Raw genomic sequence first — 20,030 nt, 5'->3', positions numbered from 1 at the left:
GAAATCAGAACCATAGAATGGTTTGGGTTGGAAGGGACCTTAAAGATCACCCAGTTCCAACTCCCTGCCATGGGCAGGGACACCTCCCACCAGACCAGGTTGCTCAGAGCCCCATCCAGCCTGGTACTGAACACTTCCAGGGATGGGGCAGCCACAACTTCCCTGGACAACCTGTGCCAGGTTCTCACCACCCTCACAGGAAAGAAATTTTTCTGATGTCTAACATAAATCTCCCTTCTTCACGTTTAAAACCATTTGCCCTTGTCCTCTTCAAGAGAGTAGAAGGGGAGAATCGTGTAACTGTAAGAATGAAATCCAATTCCAACTTTCTGAAAGCTAAGCTCAGTAGATTAACTACAGCTTGGAAGAAGCCATCAACTTAAAAGAGCTATTTGAAACTGCAGGTCACTTTAACATATGATGTTAAGGTGTTTATGTATTCCAGCTCTTACAGCCAGCAGAGAGAGCAGGTAGTCTTTGAATGTAACATTATCTTGATATTCAGATTCTATTTATTGCACAGTGCTTACGACCTCCTCCCCCCCCCCCCCCCAACAAAAAAAAACACACAAAAAAAAAAAAAAAAAAAAAAAAAAAAAAAAAAAAAAAACAAAAAAAACCCAACAGGTGTAATCTTAGTAGACTCCATTTGTTTCTTACCAGCCTACGCATGTAGAAAGCAGAGTCCTTCCCCAATTCACAGAACACCATTATTCACAGAACTGCATTAAATCAAGTCAAAATTCTTGTTACAAATTTGCTTCTATCATGTGTGTTTTGGTAGCTATCACTTCCCCAGAGGATTTCAAATGGCTTTAAGCACCGAAATTAAGGAATAAAGGGTGGGAGACAGGCATGGTGATGTGGAAAATGTGAACGTAACATCCTGGTATTTTGGCAGAGCAAAATAATTTATATTCAAGACCCAAATCTTAGTTGTAGTGACAATGACTGAGAGGACTGAAGCATTGCTCTGTTAACTGGAAACAACTACATACCACACTCAACCTGAGAGTAGCAGAGCTCATTTTAGAGCAATATGATCAGCAGCTACAATATACAGATACAGACAGAACTCAGTATGAAACAAAAATATTCTAGGTCACAGCTGCAATCTGTGATTATTTCTATTCTATTCCACTGAGGGACAGTGCTGCAACTCCTCCCTCCCACACAATAGGTTAGTACTGAGTCCAGCTTAGTATTCAATGACAAAATCACCTGTAAAAAATACTGCAGCTATAGTTATTCAGAGTAAAACAGTTTATTTTTTTTCAACCAAGTTCAAACTCAAACTTACAGCCACTTCAGTTAATAGGTATTAACAGAATCTTTGTGAAAACTTTTTTAAAGAGGGAAATTTTTCACAATTGCTTTAAAATGAATAGCATGAAATAGCTAGCCCTGTATTGTACCTAAAATTTTCATCTTCCCCTCATTGCTTCTAACAACTTATACTTGCAGTATATTTAAGAAGAGGAATAATACCATTAAGTGCTGAAGAATGAACGCATGAGGGAAAGAAAAGAAATACTTGCATTTAGCCTCATTCTAAGACATAAAATAAGTCAGTTAATATGGAACAAACATGAATTGTTTAAAGAATAATATAAGCACTAACACCACAAGCATGCTAAATCTGTTCTCTCAGTGAATCTTTATCTGTAGCCTAGAATGATTACTGTGTGTAGGAAGGTAGACTGAAGACAAAATAAGCTGTCTGGCTGTTACCAAGACTTAAAAATAGCTTTACTTTTTTCCTCCTTTAATGCAGCATCTGCTCAATATGAAGTTCCTCACCAAAGAACCAACTGCTTTCATATAATAAAGAATTTGCATTGGACAAAAGTTGGAATAACTTCACACCAATACAATGATTTGCATGGTTTTGTATTCTGAAATAGCTGTGAAACACCTGTTCCTCTTTGTACAAGAAAACTGGGCACAAAATACATCTGCAAATCCCCACTGCAAGACAAGATATCCAGTCTGCTGTTAAACTGGAAGATCTGGCAAGATGAACTGGCAAAAGCAACCACTTGCTAGTTTCAAAACGAAAGCTTTGAACGAGATACTTTCCAAGTTTCTACACCCCAACACACCACAAATCAGCCCTGTAGCATCCATCTTTAAAACTTTTATCTCCCCAATGCAAAATGCAATCTGTAACTCTGAATTTGCCTATTTCAGAAACCACAAAATGAAAATACAGAAATACAGCCTGCTTTAAGATACACATGGTATGATGCAGTGGAGGCAGTACCACTCAACATAGGACACAACCACTTTTTTTGTCCTTTTCTATTCCCCCATCCCTCCTGCACCCCAAGTGTTAAAAGTGCAGCCTCTGATAACACAGGCAGATTACAGAAAGATACCTTTAATTACAGCTCACTGCAGAAGGCAAGCTTCTAGAGGACTGATGCTTATTTTTTAATACCAGTAACAATTTCTAAGCACTATTAAGTAGCCTGGAACTGCAGTACCTGTGTGATACAAGGGTGTTTCCCTGCACAGTACACTTTACTAAAAAACAGGTATAACTCCTTCAAAATGGAGCTCTACATTATCATTAAGACATGCTTGCTTCTTTATGCCCAGCTAAAATTAATTAATGGGGTAGCTTTTTCTGTCTTCCCTCTTGAGCGAGCCATCAGCAATACCTAAGGCTTGATTCTTACATTCACAGAATATTGGGGGTTCTTTAAGCACTGCAGAAAGAGGCAGTCTGCCAGAAGGTGGCTTTAATATCAGGTCAGGGGATGGCTAAGATCACACTTCAAATAAAAACCCTTTCAGCACAACAGCCTCATGTATTCTCAGGAACACTGAAAAACAGTAGGTCTTTTCCTCAAAGACATTCTTTTCCTATCAAGTGGTACAGTATGAAGAACAGCTTTGGGAGCATTCTCCATCCTCAAGTACACCCATGCTTCTTGCATCACAAGTACATACAGAAGAAAGGATTAAGGAGAAAGTATTAATTCTGTCTGGATCTTTTGATACATCCAAGAAACAGCATTTTCAGAATATATCAAAGCTAAGCATTCATGCAAGTGATTATTCATAAGCTTATTTCTTAGATTCACTGAGACAACTACACACATGTCTGAGTTACAAAGCTATTAAAGACATATTACTCATGTCACCTTTGAGCAGATATTGTACATATACATTCTGTTACAGTAAAACTGATTCCTAGCCATTTGAGCACTAGAGAGCACACAACAAGCTGAGCCTGAATGTCAGTGTGAATAGTTTAAATCAGTTAAGATCATGACAGAAAAATAATTTCATACTGGAGACACCAGAATCTTGTTCTTTTAGTCTAGTAGCTGCCAAAAAAAGAGTAAAAATTTAATTTAAAATAAGGCACAGGTACCAAGTCATGTTTAATACTGTATTTTTGATGCTGTCGAAATACAACTTTGGCAGTTAAAAACGCATTCGTTTATTAGATATTTCTGAATAACAATCCTCAAGTTAATCTTACCTTGCCACTAGAACAAAAGCACCATCCACAGTTACAGTTTGGTAAATCCATGGCCACATGCAGAATTCATTACACATCCATGTATTTACATCTACAGTCAAGCTGGATTTCTGAATACTAGAGTATTTAAATCACTTTAGTCAATTAAAATGGTTAACTTTTGTGTTATCAGAAACAAATGGCCATGAGTTACTTCATTTTGTTTATAAAAAACCAGGAGAAAGTAAGATCCGAGTTTCCATCACCTTTACAGTATTCTCCATGAGTATTAATGCAAGGGTTTCAGTTGCTACCAGAACTATGAAGCTAAGCCTTTATGTTACTTTTACATTTAAGTGCTCAACACAGCAGTCAAGTAATACAAGAACATCATACCGTAGTTCCTTTAAACTTTAAATTGACAGCAAGAACATTTGAAAATTAAGTTCTATCTCAAACTTTTGAGCATGAAGATTCTCTAGCAATACATAAGAATTCCAGCAAAAAAGAATTGGGCTGTGTGCGTATCTCGAGATTGTCCCACGGAGTTCTCAGTTTTGGGATGTCCCAGAAACTCTTCCCTGTAGCTGACTGCCCTGGGAAGTGCAAGACCTTTGGTCGCTTAAAGAATATTCAAATAACCAAAAGCACCAAGTTTTGATTACAGATTCCTACTTGTTGACAAGTCAGCAATAACAATCTGTAAATTAAGTACAAAATGAAGCAACAGGAGGCCTAAAGCTGTTGACCACTACAAGAGTTTAAAATTAAATTATTTCACCTGTAAAGCAAACACCACATGGGGCTATCAAAAGACTTTTGTCCTGCACACCAATAAAAGTGCATATGCTTAATTCTAGGTATGAAAACAACCCTTGTAAGTACTCTAGGTTTTTTTTAGGAAGTAGACTACTTGGTGACACATGCTATGCATGTATATTTATGTTTTAAGTAAACAGCTGGCACTTCGTAAGTTTTTATTGGAAAAGCATGCTTTCTAATCACAAAATTAAAAAGGCAATAGCAAGCCTAAAATCCAAACTCCCTCAGAGCTATTAAGCTATAGCTTTTAAATTAAAATAGTACAGGACAGCAACAGAACAGTAAGAGTTTATAGCTGTATTTTCAATGCTATCGTTAGGATGAATTTGCCGTAATTGATAAGTCGAGAACTTGATTAATTTTGCAGAAGCTCTTTGTCAGTTTCTTAAAGGAGGTAGTATAAAAAAAGGGTCTGATTTGAATAACATGGCCTCATCTGGCTGTAAACATTTCAAACAGACATAAATATCTATGATAAAAAGTACTGTGGAAGTGTGTATTCTAGAAATTGTTTTTATGAACTTGAAGAAAAAACAGTAGATACATTTAATACATTTACTTATTTGCATGTAGTTTAAATGATACAGAACGAGATTACTGTGTTAGAAAACCACATACAATATAAAAACATTTGTTAAACATAAATTCACCAGTCTGCTGACATATGCAATAACTGTTTATCCAAGCTTAAATTCAGGTATTTATAACTTCTTTAATACATGAATCTTTGTATATGTGCAATTTTTCATTAACTAAACAATGTGAAACCCTGATTTTTGTAGTTTTTCATCACAATCTGAACATAATAGCTATTTGCATCTTAACACATTGGCTTTTTGAAACACTAGTAATTAAGGCATCTTTGCAGTTTCTCAATAGTGCAAACAAAAACTGTCTTTAATAATTTGATTAAAACAGAAGTAATTGAGCATTCAGAAGGTTTTTAGGTCATTGGCAGATAGGTGTGCATTTTGGAGTTCTCTTGTGAAAGAAACATTTAAAAGCTCTTAATGCTGATTGCTTCTGTTGGTTCTCTGTAACTGTTTCTGCTGTCTTGTCTTTGACAGTGTAATTCATTTTCTTTTATGCCATGTTGAAGTAAAATACAGTAGCATTTAAGTGAATCCCTAGTAACTGAGTGAATCCCAAATGCAGCAAAGGCATACAGTTTTCATAGTGCACTTTCACCTCACTGAAGTAAAAGTTGCTCCTACCAGACATTTTTCCACTTCAATGTGAAGTAGATTGTTAGGATTTTGTTAGTGGTTTCAATAAACAGCTTGACAGTTCAGTTCTCTTCTGCCAGTATTTCTCAAAAGGCTTCCAGAAATAGTATGTGTTTCAGGGATGCTTTAGGGGATTGTTCCACCACATAAACACACACAGTTTCCCAATCATGTCAGTGTAGCTGTAATAAATAAGCATTTACATCCTAGAAGAGAAAAAGGAAAAAAAAAAGGAGAAAGCGTTTGCCACATTACTTTTAGGTGTAACATCAACTTTATGTCTGAGGCAGGGTAAGCTACCAGAATCATATTACAAGAATAACTATGTTTAAGCCAACTTTCAGAACAAGTTATCTTCAAGATTACTTTCAATTAATGCATTTCTTTGTGTACTAAAAAGCCTGAAAGAGTAGTCGGATCTGTTTCCAAAGCTATCACTTGAGTCTGTTTTTACTCTGCTCCTTGCATTCACAGGAAAGGAAGTAATAATGAGATTGTATATGAGAAACATGTTCACTAGGAGTGATATGCCCTCATCTCAACCCTCCAACATTTTTGTACTACTCATTTTGCTCCTGACTTGTTCAGCTGGCCTTGATCAGTCTATCCTGATAAACTAAGAAGTGGGCAAGTGAACAGAAGGGAACCTGAGAACCAAGAGAACCAGCAGAAACAAAATGACACTGGCTGTAACTGCTGTGTTGATACACCAGAAGAACTCGGCTGTCTATGTTACAGACTCCTATTGCTCTACCAGTTGTGAGATAAAACTTGGTTCTTTAGCATCCCTGCTAACTGAAACTCTGCAAGAAGTTTGTAATTATCCTTGAGGCAGGACACAGCAGTCCCATATGAAGAAATAACTTCCTAGTTTGATACAAAGTGACTAATTTTGTATCTAGATTCCACAAAGCTCCTTCAGATACAACTAAAGCATGCAGTCTCCCAAGTTCTTTTCAAGTTCACTCAAATACTGCACATAACCAAGTGTATGACTGTCTCCCCTCCCTAGGCTCTTCCACGTGAAGATGCTTCTTAGTCAGTGTAACTCTTGATGCCCAAGCTCCAAAAGCCATATTTAAAGACACAAGTACCATGAGCAGCAAGTCATGCATTAACCAGACACCCGCATTACATTGCTTATACCACAACATACAGAGAGAAAGGCAAACAAAGATTCACTTGAGATGGAAACACTTCCGCTCTCTATAAAAACCATCATTCTCTAAGAACTAGGCCTGCAAGAAGCTTTAAAATTTAATGTGTTGTCAGTTGTCCCAGTAACCTGATGTGCAAATGCTAACAATGTTGCTGGGCTAAGATCCTCTGTGTTGCATTATACTTTCAACAATGGGCACAACAGATTTCAGAGAAAACATTTGCTCTTTCAGTGTACCTACTTATCTGGCTCTCTTTTACATCATTTTTAAGGCTTATTTCTATTAGCTATTCTATTCTTAAGGAGATGTCTTTCTCTGTAAAAAAGGAAAAAAAGGATTAAAAAAATTTCATTGTTAGCATTCTAGACCACGTTACTATTATCACGGAGTACCTGCTCCAGACTTCTGTAAAACTTTTGCAATATATTTGTTTCTAGCTGTGAATAGTTTAGAGAAAATGACATCAAATGAGAGGAATATCATGATATAATTATTTTCATTACTCAACACAACTGGAATTGTATTACCTTAGCTATATTACCAGTATATCCAGGAACCAGAGTAAGATGGTTCTCCTGTTCCCATAATCCACTTAATTGCTGTTTTAAGATATGAATATTTCTGAAAAGGAATGAACAACACTTGATAAAAATTTCAGTATAGTCTACATACAAAAAGTAGACTTTTTGACTGGAATACATGATTAATAATACAGATAGTCTGACAGATGTGACTACAGTATGAGAAAAAAATTGACCCAACTTCTACAGCAGTTGTATAACCTGATACAGCTGTTCTCTATGTATTACAACTCCAGTAAAAAAAAAAATCTATTACAATCCTCAAAGTTTCCAAACACCACTCATGTCTTAAGAACAGAAATTTTAAGTATTTCTAAGCTTTTAATTTCAAATTATAGTTCTTTTTAGGCAAGGCGTGATCCTACTGATGAAAGTTAAGTTACAGACCAGAGTTTCAACAGTTCTTTAGATAGAATAAGCTACATGAACACATTTAAATATTTTCCAATGCTATACTTACCCATCCTCTGCCTTTTCTGTATGTGCAGAGAGTTCTGACCACCATCTTTTAATCACAGCTTGAAGCCAGTTTAAACCAACTATCACGTATCTGCAACAACATAATTTACACATCATGCTTTTTTCCCCTCCCCCTCTAGTATATACAGCTCAGCTGAAGTGTCAAGACAAACTGGTAAGGAACTTAGAAAGCAACATGCTTTCTATTACTGGAAAAAATATCTAAACTAATTGGCAAGTTTAAATATTTGCTGTGTTCTCAATTTAAAGTGGTATAGAGAAGCTTGTGTTGAAAAACTAAAAATTCTTCAGATGTTTTGACTGAAAACTTTACCTTGATTTCATGTTATAAAGCATACTAAAACCTCAGTGCTATTCTCTTTTAATACACATAAGGGCAAAGCCAGTCTCCCTCTAAACACCATTGATTTCTAGGGTACTGCAAAGCCAGGAAGCAAGTAGTATCCAAAACTGATACTTACTCTTCATATTTGCTTTTAAGCAGTAATTTCACTAAAGGCAAAAGATCTACACAGCAGCCAACTGAAATATATGGTTTTTCTTCCTGTAAACTTAAAAAACAAGATATTTCAGATATGCTTGAACTTCAGCACGGGTGCAACAAATTCCAGTCCCCCACTTCTTTTTGTCTGTACCTGTTTGTAAGCACAGGAAGGCAATCTACTACTACTCCAAGATCCTGTATCCTAGAAATATTAAGAATAAGAAATGTTACTAGTAGAGCACACGTTGAAATATATGCTTGCACTATGATTTGAAGAATAGGTATAGCAGTTAAAGCATTTAAAGAACCTGTAAAAATAGTTGAGCTTATTTGAATTTGCTACCACTAAAAAATATAAAAGAAGGGACAGTTTACCTCACTAAGTAGGCTACCAGTTCACTTATACTTCTCCTTCTCCAAAAGGTTAAAGCTACATTCAGCCTCAGATTCCTGCTGAAAAGAACTTGAGCCATAGTTTCATGGTCCTGAGAAACCTGTAGATTTTTTTAAAGGCAAAGGAAGGTCACCACAATTAGCCAGCAACACCACAATAAGATGCTCTAATAATCTAGTATAATGTAATAAGTATACTCTTGTACCTGTTTGTTGATGAGTTTATTTTAGAAATTTAGCTAATGATGGCCTTAAAAACAAAAATTTGTTTCAGCCTTGAAAGCATTAGTTGGGTTTCATAAAGCAATCCTAACAAGAGATAGTCTTATACAAACATTTAAGATAGTTTCATACACACTAAGCTGATGCTACTATTGAAAATGCTCCTACCTTACCAGCCTATTCCCATCCATATATTAACCCTTTTGTAAGCTAAGAAAATTAATTTCTCTGAAAACTTGGACAGATAACTACACAAAGATACTATCAGGAATAATTTTAAAATTAAGTTTCCTTAAACTCTACTTACCTCTGAAAAAAATCCACTATACTTGGATGAAGGGCCTTCTGTTTGAGATGAGCCAGAGTCACTAGAATTCAGCAAGTGTGTGCGACTGTCGTGCAGTTTTGCTGGCAGATTCCCTGCACAAGCCAGTTCATTTTCTTTATTTGCCATGTCACAGCCCCTAGATTTAGGGAACTGTTTCTTTCTGTAACAGGGCTTTGGAGTATAACAATGAACTTTTCTTTTACAATATACTACTTTGAAAAGAGAGAGGGGACTGGTCACCGTTTTTCCAACTGTTATTCTGCAATAATAAAGCAGTATTTTAGCTAAGGTTCTTTAAAATACATCATGAATTCAGCAGTCAACTTACATGTTACTAAAACACTTCAACCCCAAGAAATATTTTCATGACCTTTGGGTTATCAGAAGCAAGAGCTACTACCACTACTCTTCTCCTTATATTAACAAAAAGACTCATTATTATTCTGTAAGTACACACAAAAACCAAGCATTGTCTGTTTGGGTATTTTAACAGATATAAATTGCTTCTTCCTCCCTGCCTCCCTCTCAATTGAAACTCCAAATTTACACAGCACAACCCTCCTACCTGTTTGTGTATGAAGCCAGCTGTTTTGGAGATTTCTTACCCTGGGAGAAAGCAAATAGAGAAGAAAAAAAAGATCTATTAAAAATCTAGACTCAAATACTCCCACAGTTTGTCAAAAAGAAGTCCTGCTTTACCATGGCCTACATTTGCCACACATTTACTCCCTCACCCTGATGCTTCCTAATCTGCAACAAAAGCACAGCTATGTTAACCTTCCAACAACCTTCCAGGATTTCACAGGACCTATAGCTGGACTATAGCTTCGCTACAGTGTTCCTGGGAATACCACAGTCAGCTGTAGAGTTGGGGTATCTTTGGCAAGAGGTGGCATCATAACAGAGACAGAATCTTTAGTTACTAGCAAACTAAAAACTGACTAATATAAAAAGCCTACTAGAATCTCATGGCTAAATTGCAACACTTGTCTTGCACATACATTTAAAGGCCCATATTACAGATGGTAGTATTTGAAGGATGACAGAATATTTCTACACCAAAGCACGACAATTAAAAAAAAAAAAAAGGAAAAAATAAATATCAAGACTGCTGTAGACAACACCAGCTTGCTTATCCTGAATTCATACATATGAAACAGATTAGCACCCTGACACCAATTAGGCTGCATAGAAGAGTGATACCTTAGTGGAAACACAGAAGTAACTCAAGTTGTACCACACAGATTAACAAAGCCTCTGAATATTATGTAACATTTTTAAGATTACTTTCTAAAGGCTTTTTTTCTACAGTAGTCTTCAATGTTTTAGATCTACATGATGAGTTGAATTGTGACATTCTGGTCTTTTTCATTAACAAAAGTTATTAAAAATAAAAAAGTACTAAGATGCCCAAGTTAAAAATATGTATTTTCATATAAACAGATGCAACACTTACATACTACAGGCATTTCAACTACTACTGTTACCATTTACATTGTGCATGTCAGCAAAACAATGCTGATCTTTTTGTTAACACGGAGCCCTAAAATCATGTGGGCTTTAGTACACAATTTCAATAAGCACACAGACATAGAGGATATTGGCATCTTCACCACTGTCTGAAGCAATCTTTTTATAAGTTTACCTCCCCATACTTCACTGAGTCACTCTTCAGCCAATAACACAGGTAAGAGCTTATGAGAAAACATTTCTGACTAGCTAGAACCCAAGGAAAGTGTATGTGTTACTGACAGCGTGGTAGATCAAGCTGAATGACAAGATGCCAGGCCCATTTTAGTGCAGGTATTTCACCTACATGGTTTTCATAATGTAACTGCTGTTCAAACCAAAGTTCTATTGCACATCTAAACACAAAATGCCCAATGGTGCTGCACTTCTAGTTTTATCCTGCTCAGAAAAATGAACAGTTTAATCAGAGAACAAAAAAACCCCACAAAATAAAAGGCCAATCTGAACAGCTTACCTCCTTCATGATCTTTTTAGTGGAAGAAGAGATTCTTTTTCTGGGGAGATCAATGGGGTGACCTTCGATATGCAGTACTTTCTGTTTTCTAACATCGTGGGCTTCAGATGCCATAATCTCTCAAATCCCTGTTTTCAAGAAGAAGATATTTGGCTATATTGTCTAAAATATTCTGTAAACTTTCTTTAAATGTAGTTGGCAAAATAAATTAGAAGAGTTCAACTATTCACAAGGTGTTTTACCATCCAAATAACCCAGGACATCCTCCAAATATTAACTAGAGGCCATATCATTGGTAACAGGCTAAAGCACATGTCAATTTTCTTTTTTTTATGAAAAGAACACAAGCTCCTGCCCCAGGAAACAGAGGCAGAGATCTTATTTTCAGAGAAGCTCAGTACACCTGCACTGAGGGATGCCATAGAGACAAGAATTCAAGTAAAGAATAAAACACTCTCCCATCTGCAATACTGTGCTCTGCATTTCATCTCTCACATAGAAAAAAGTAACTGGTCCCACAACAGTTTCCAAGTGAGGAAAGGCAGATAAATTAAAAAATTCATTTTTCAGGAAGAAGGCAAACTTCATTACAACAGCAAGGGTTACAAAAATGGAAGTGGACTATCTCCCCTTACTTAATTGGAAAACGTATCCTCTAGCAGTTTTTCTCAGTATATAACTTTTGTGACTTTTCATATTAAAAAACAGCTTTATTCCACAGTTAACCAATAAGAAAATTTCTGAAGTATTTTGTCTTGAAGTATGCAAATATTTAAGAAAAAGGAAGATTTACTGATGGAAACCCTTATGCTGTAAGCTGGGAACACTGAGCCCTCAGACAAAAGACCTTCAAGCATTACACACGGCAGCGTTATTTAGAGCAAGACCTGTAACCATTTCTTGCATCCCGTGTTTGACAGTGTTTCTGAGGGCAAAGCAATAAACTCCAGAATGGGGAGGACAACCTGCAACCATCAGAGCTAAACCCCATTAAACCACCCTGTCAGATGTTAAAAAATCCATGATCTGTCTCTGAAGAGTGATTTTTGGGACTGCTCCAGTGACACACTGAGAGCTGACAACTCTCCATGCAGAACAGTGACCTTTCCTTACTTGCATGTTTAATAACTGATCTCAAACTACCCTCCTCATTCTAACCAGCAAGCAAGAATCTGATCTTCAACAGACAAGACAGCACTGTTAAACTAGAATGCTTTTTACTTAAAAGAAGTGTCACATACCAGAAAGCTAGAAAGAAATGTCTTACTGAGGAAACTTGGTTAGAATATCAGTGTTTGACATTGGGCTCTAAAGAACCTAAGATAACATCTCAAAATACCTGAACTGGAAGTGTCTGAACTGGAGAGAGATTATCCTGGAGGCAAGGAAATTCTCTACAAAAAACTTGAATGCTTCCAAGAGAAAAAGGAAGAGAATTACACTTTGACAAACCTGACGTGAGAGAATAATGCCCCTTAGCCTCCCAGCTGAAACACGGAAAGAACAAAACTATCAACTCTTTGTTTAAACACTGGGAATAGAAACCCAAAAGGTCAACAGATGATCAGATATGAAGGAAAACCTGACACAGTGAAGGAAAATTGAACTAAAATTCTTATGTTTATGTTCACTGTCCTACAGTTGAGACATTTCCATAGTTTAATCTTTGTGAGTATCTCTGATGATGCAGAAGCAGCAGTGAGCACTTAAGCGGTAATGAAATACCTGTGTTGTTAACTAAGGTGCAGAACCTCTCACTTTTTGCTGACAAAGCACCTAAAGAAATCACATGTGGGAAATACAATTAGTATTTAAAGATGGCGTTAATGAATATCCAGACTGACATCTCTGTTGTGCAAATCAAAAAACAAAGTAATCAAGTACAGAATTAGTGGACACAAATTAATAAGATTTTGGAAAAGATTCAACCTAGCCAAAGTGATGGAAAGCCCTGCCCTGAAAATTTAATGGTTTTCATAGATTATGAAGTAGTACAACATGGTTCAAGGGCAACTAAATGATCAGAGTCTACTTGAAAATCCAAGAAGCTTCCAGAAGTCTCTCACTAAAATCTCTTCAGAAAACTAAGAACCAAGTGATGAAAGGGAAAGTTTTTGCACAGAAAGATAGTTAAGAAATGGTCACAATCTAAGCAGTTTTCATGCTGGAGAAGGCCACCAGAGGACTCCCACAGAAAACCTGAACTGGCTTATGCTGTTCAGTACATTCATAATTACTTCATAAAGGGGCTGAGTAGCTCAACGATGCAGAGTGTTGACAATACAAACACATATCAAACACTGCAGATGAGGGCTAACTGAAGAATTAGAAAATGACTGATGTACAATAAGCAGAAACCACGATTACAGATGAATATAAAGCAAACCCTGTGTTCTGCAGGCATGAGGGTATTCTGGGTTCCCCTATAGATTTACAGGCTCAGAGATAACTGCCACTCACAACAAGATCTGGATATATGATAGTTTACTTTAGGTCACTTTGAATGCTCACTTCTCCATATGGTTCAAGAAATAGTTAGGAAAAGAAATAGAACACTGTTGTGACAATGTAGAGAACTAATCTGTACCTGTATTTCAAATACTGAGTGCAGGTGTAGTCCTCTTCCCCTCAAAGAATCCCAAAAAACCAAAGAACAACGCAGTAACAACAATTAAAAAACTCGAATTACTTCTGAGTAAAGTCAGATGAAAGCAAGTTAAAAAAGTATGGAATATGTTCCATGCAATCAACAGCTTACTAGATCAGGCCTTTTCAATCTGGAAAGTAGGCCACTTATTACAGAAGGGAGATAAGACAAAGGCCTGCAAAATGAATGGCTTGGAGGAGTTACATTCAGATTGTTCACTGTCTTGCTCAATATAAAAATGAAGGGTCAAAAGACACTAGCTGAAGACAGGATCAAAATGCACAGAAAGGGGTGGCTCTTTGTGGAATGTATAATCAGACTATTCTTGCCACAGGATGTTGTGCACCTACATGTTCACATGGGTTCCAAGGTAGACTGTGCAAACTAATGAAAAAATAAACACTTGAAGTGATTAAATACAGAAACACAATCCCAGTGATGCAGCAGAACACACGCAGAAGAATCTGGTACTTTCCAAACTAATACTGCCATAATAAATTTTGTCCCCATCTCAAGAAACCTGCTTCTGAAGCCTCAGCAACACACGATATAATGCTGGCCAGAAATTGAGAAGACATATGCTAGAGGATGAAAGGCATTTAGCAGGGCTCTTTACAACTTTCATTTCCTACCTATCAGATATCATAATCTAGGGAAAGCTAATTAGAGACACTACCACCCATTGTTATTTTGGGATATAAACAATGGATTTTTAAACTGGCATTAGATGGTAACTTGTAGGAGATCAAACAACCTATGTATCTTAACATCTTGATTCTTTGACTACTCTCTTGTGATGAGTGCAGCTATTTGTAATTGTTCTGATCTGTTATACCATCTCACTCAGGCCCATACAACTCCTTTGCTTCACACAGTTTAAAAACTAGGCTAGGGATAGAATGCAAGTCCCTTCATCTCTGCCTTAGCTCTTCATTACACAAACCTAAACTATTTTACAGCTGCAATAAAGCAGACTGCAAATCTGAACAGAGATAGACAATTTCATCAAGGTGACAGGTGCACATTGCAGCAGTTTCCCCTATCCCATGGGTGACTTCCTTTAGCAGATGCCAAACTTCCTTTCTCCTCCTTTTACTCCTCAATTTTCAGGCAAAAGGACTAGAGTAGCAGAAGCTGTATATTCTGACAAGTCAGCTCATTTGTCCCTACAGCCAACAGACAGGACCTGAGTGAAATTTTCTCTGCTGCTCTTTTCCAGTTCTGGTCTCTCCCAGATGCAGTACAGCTCTTCATCTCATCATGCCAGAACCAAGCAAAGAAAGTCTGCATTAAAAGGCTTTCAAGTGCCTATCTACCAAAGGCAAGTATTAACAACTCTGCCACTCCCTCCCATCATTCTATGTTCTGGGCACGGCCCCCAGAGAGGTACAAACTTTTCTTCACATGTTATGTAACCCACACACGTATTAGCACATTACTTTCTTGCAGACACTGACAGGGGTGCTCTGCACGACAGCGAAGCTAATGTAAAAGACCTCATTTCCTAAGTCATCAACAATACCCTTTTAAACAAACATTCCTCCCATCCTGCGCTTTGCCCAAATTCTTTACAGAATTTCCCATAGCATTCCACATACACAAGCCATTGCAGTGTTCCTGTGATTCTCCTCCACCCCATAATATTAAATCAAGTGTAAAATCAAGGATGATCACATTAAACTCAGATGAAAGAGTTAATTACTATTACCCCCCAAGGAGGGGAGCTCATGCTTTGAAAGCATTCAAAACAGGACATTACTGGAAGCAGTAATGACCAGATAAGTTCACTTGTCATTACCAGATTTAGAATGCTCATGAGAACTTCTAGGAATGGTTATTCTAAATTTGCCTCCAAAAGGGTAATTTGTCCACAATAATCACTCAGCACTATCTTACCATGTAGAAGTGATTCTGTAAATTTGGTATAATTTCCTTTTATTCCAAATCTGACAAATGCTATAGAGTCCATTCGTCTCCATTTTAGATGCCTTCCACACCTTTGGAATTTGAAGTAGCTTGCTTTGTTAAAAAAAAAAAACAACAAAACAACAACAAACCAACTCCTGTTTTAGTAATTTCTGCTCCTAGCAGTTCACCAGGTGTTAAATACTGAATGATCTTAAATGGAAAAAAAAGGCAATGTGCCAGATTCTAAGGAGAATGTTAATGCAAAATATTTCTGTAACACTATAAAAAGTGTGGCTTATACACCAGCAGGATACAACTTTTTCATGTGCTATTCCTGTCAGGCCACTTGTTCCAGTTTTAAACTTCCATGTGTGGTCAAAAATGACAGGAATTTAATTTTTTTTCAGCTACTAATATTATTTGAGTAGCTAGCTATGGCAAATTACCTTATTACTAAAATTCAAGCTCCTCTTCCTATTACTCATATATGGAATTTTTATGTGTCCCACTGGCACAAGCAGTCATAATGAACTTTTGAAAATAGCCCCTAGTCAGGATTTGGTTTTTTGAGGATGAATCCAGATGCAAGTTAGCTCTCCTTGCAGAGTTATCCTAAAAGTCTAGTAACTGAACCCCATTCACAATCTGGAAAAAAATCTTTTCTAGAAAAAAAGTAAAATAAACAAGTAACCAGTTTTCTAAATATCTGTACCATTTACACTGCCAAAAAGCAGTATTTCCTGTCAGTGTTTTAGTCCTATCTAAAGTTGTCATTCACTAATGAAAAATATGCTCTTACCTGTTGATTTTCACTCTAGGAATAAGGTTGGAGAAGTTCTTTTATTAATATTATCTAAGAGTTGTTATGTAGGCAATAAAGTTCCAATACAATTAAACTCTCACATTCATATTATTTTATGCAAACTTTAGGAAACTACTCATAAAATTAAATACAGCAAACTTCTTTAGAGCTTCAAAAACCTGCAACAAGAATTTTAAATTCAAATGTAGAGAACAACATTGGAAAACCCCTGAAGCTCAAAAACTAGTGGACAAAAGGGTACCTACCTCATCCCCACTTGGCTGAACGTAGTCTGCAACTACATTTCACACAGATTGGGATCACATTATTTTTTGTGTTATGCTCTGATAGTCTTCTCTCATCAACTATGGTCTGCTTACAGCATTTTAAAAGCCGCCTTAATTCATACTCCTTAGCCTAAGACCAACATTTAAAACTTACATTTAAAAAACCCCAACTTCCAATTCTTCCAGTGATAATGATTGAAAAGGTGTTTCAAAAGGATGAGAGAGACTATACAGCCATTACTATAATTATACATATCCATCAGTAAACTCACATATTTTAACATAGAATCATAAAAACATAACAATGTAATTTATATACTATTATAATTAAATCGACTTATAAGGTTTAGGAATTCAAACCAGTGGTAACCAGAGTTCAATGAAATAATACTAGAGACATTTTAACCAAAACTATACACTCTAATAAAAAATTAGTGACTGTTTTTGACCAGAACAATTTTTCTTTCCAGTCAGCAAGGCCAAAGAGGCACTAACCTGCCTTCTCTTAAGGTTTAATTCTGCTAAGCATGGGTACCTATCACTTCTTTCCTCTCCCATGATTACAGCCAGGAAGCAGAAAGAACAAAAAAAAAAACAGGGGAGTGGGAGAAGCAAAAGCAATGTTCCAAGAAGAGATGGAAGAAAGCTGCTTTTATGCAAACTGTCTGAATCTTGCTCCAAAGCACAGTACCTTACAAAAACAGCAACAAAAAGTTTCTACCACTACCTCCCAGTTTCTCTCATTAACAGATCTCACTGTTCAGAATTTATTTTAGCTCTACATCCAACAAGATGCCAAACTACTCCAGCACAACAGTGGAAAAACCAACTGAAGTTACTCAAAAAAGTTATTAATACAGGATCTGACCTTCAGGCATCTGAAGATTTCCCCCTCACACCCCTCCCTTTTTTTCTCCGCTGGAATCTGTCACACCCTGGGAACAAAACCCACCAGCCGGCCTCGCACCCGGCCTGGGACCCTCCCTTTCCGCAGCACTACGACCTTTCCTTCTCTCCTTGCACCCTCTGACCACCTCACACGCTGGCTTGGAGGTGTAGCTGATGTCACCATTTAAATAAAAAAACAAAAAAACAACAACAAAAAACAAACAAACAAACAAACAAAAAAAAACCAAAAAAAAAGCAAAACTGCAAAACTGCCAGAACTCGCTCGGCGGAGACCGCCAGCACCGAATGCAGCCCTGCGGCAGGCCGGGCGGTGGGCGTGTGGGGCGGGCGTGTCCACACCGGCGGGGCCGAGGTCTCGGCGATGCCGGTGGCGCGGGCAAGAGAGGTTCGGAAAGGGGAGGGAGGGGGTGGTTCGAAGGCAGCCCCGCTCCCCGACGGGCGGCGGCCACCCCCCCGCTGCCCACAACACAGGCGGGCGGGGCGCCCCGAACCCGCACCTGGCGGCCCCGGCGAGGCAGAGCGCGGCCCGGGCCGTGCGGCTCGTCCCGCTCGGCTACCCCAGAGCCAGCAGCGAGCAGGCAGGCGGAAGGCCTCCCCCTCGTTCCCGGTTTCTCAGCGGCCAGAGACCCGCCCCGGGCCAGAAGGGCCCCCCAGCCACAGGGACCCCGCCGCCGGCTCCAAGCGCCGGCTTCTCGACCGCAGCCCCGGCACAGCCTTCACACCGCCTCACTCACCCGCTGCTCATGGTACCGGACCGCGCCGGGCCACGCCGAGGAGGGGGAGGAGGAGCCACGGAGACCTACGGCCGGGCCCCCGCGCCCGGAGCCTGCGCCATTCAAACCGCACCGCGCTGCATGCTGGGCCGCCACACCCCACCGCCCGCGCCGCTGCCGTGTGGGACGGCGGCGCCCTCCGGCGGCCACACCGACACCCGGCACCGCCCCGCCCGGCACCCCTCGCCGCCCTGCACCGCCCCCGTGCACCTCCTCCGCGCACCTCCTCCGTGCCCTGCACCGGCACCCTGCACCGTCCCCTCCCGCCCCGCCCCTACGCCAGCTGCACCGCGCTGCCACTTTGCACTGTACCGTCATCCTGCCCGGCCGCCCTGCAGGAGCTTCTGAGGGGCTCTGTTCCCCTCGTCTGCCGAGCGAGCTCGTTAGGGCAGCTCCGCCTTCGGTCCGGTGCCAGGCCTTCTGCACTCACCCTACCGCAGCCTGGAGACTTGGGTGCGCCCCGGTGCTGCTCAGAGAGCCTTGCCTAGGCTGGTCGGGTGCGGCTTTTTGTTGGGAAAAAGCTCCTCAGCCCCCACCCGCCCAGCGCGGAGTTGCCTCAGGCCTCCCGGGTTCTGCCGAGGCTCGGGCAGGGCGCCCCTCAGCCGGCGGAGCTGTGTCGGGGGTTCGGGGCGGTGTCCGTGCTGCAGCGTTACTGCCCCGACCCGGGGCTGCATTCTGCCTGGGTGCTGCCCAGCCTAAAGAAAGTTGGCTGGCATCTCATTATCCCTAAATGTTGATGTTGTAGCAGGAACGTCGCAGCCCTTGCTCCCCACCGTCTCTGCACACCGCTAATGACGAAGAGCGGCTCTGAGTGCGTGATGCTCAAACACAGAAATTCAGGCTTGCTCCATTTTGTAGCTGAGTAGGAATACCTGTAGGATTCCTGAGGCTTAGGTTTTACTCAGATTCTCTCTTTTATCTCCTATGTCTTCTCACACGCTTTAGGTATGTTCTGAGATAAGTGGCTTGTTTTAGTGATAAGTGGAGGGAAAGCTGGGATTTATTTCCCGTCTCCCCTTGCTTTGCTCCTCATAAATTCTTGCCTGTGTATTATTTTCTCCTGCATCTGCAGCATCCCTTCAAAATTGAGCTGTTACCTGTCCCTATTATAGGCATGTAAGTTATGGCTTGGCTGAAATTTTTTTTACTTGGTGTACCTAAGTCTCAGTTTTGGGGGATGAGAGAGCAGGCTTTTACGAATTACATCCTTCAGTAAGTTCAATGGGCATGATAATTTAAATTGTAACTTGATTATTAAGGCATTTCCTCTGTGTCTGACCAACTCCATGACTAACTGCATTTAATAAGAGGCTGTGTTGCCACTTTCTGTGATCTGCTTCTCATCTTACAATATCAGACTTTAAAACAAGGTGAGCCTCAAGATACCAGTTTATGACACAGAACTGCTAAAGAGATGGCACTTGAGAACATTAAAAATGAGCTGTAAATACATAATCAAGTCCTTAGATCAGGCAGGGTTTCAACTCAAATGTATCATAAGCTTATTGATCTTGAGTGTTATTAGGGTCTTCCACCATAATCATTCTCTTTT

General features: G+C 39.3%; 1 protein-coding gene across 1 annotated transcript; it reads right to left on the bottom strand.

Annotated features, from left to right (window-relative positions):
- Positions 1-1,248: 1,248 nt before the first annotated feature.
- On the bottom strand, positions 1,249-18,556 carry KATNBL1 (katanin regulatory subunit B1 like 1). Its single transcript, XM_030452572.1, has 10 exons — positions 18,440-18,556; positions 11,153-11,280; positions 9,734-9,774; positions 9,148-9,427; positions 8,601-8,719; positions 8,377-8,427; positions 8,203-8,292; positions 7,722-7,811; positions 7,208-7,301; positions 1,249-5,726 (listed from the first exon to the last, which is right to left on the bottom strand). Exons 2-10 carry the CDS (start codon positions 11,264-11,266, stop codon positions 5,694-5,696), a joined length of 912 nt encoding a protein of 303 aa, XP_030308432.1. The 5' UTR covers positions 11,267-11,280; positions 18,440-18,556; the 3' UTR covers positions 1,249-5,693.
- Positions 18,557-20,030: the final 1,474 nt, after the last annotated feature.

The sequence above is a fragment of the Calypte anna genome, chromosome 5A (assembly GCF_003957555.1).
Source record: "Calypte anna isolate BGI_N300 chromosome 5A, bCalAnn1_v1.p, whole genome shotgun sequence".
In the NCBI taxonomy this organism is placed as follows: domain Eukaryota; kingdom Metazoa; phylum Chordata; class Aves; order Apodiformes; family Trochilidae; genus Calypte; species Calypte anna.
The sequence above is the reverse complement of the archived record's forward strand: the minus strand, read 5'-3'. Positions and strand labels throughout refer to the sequence as shown.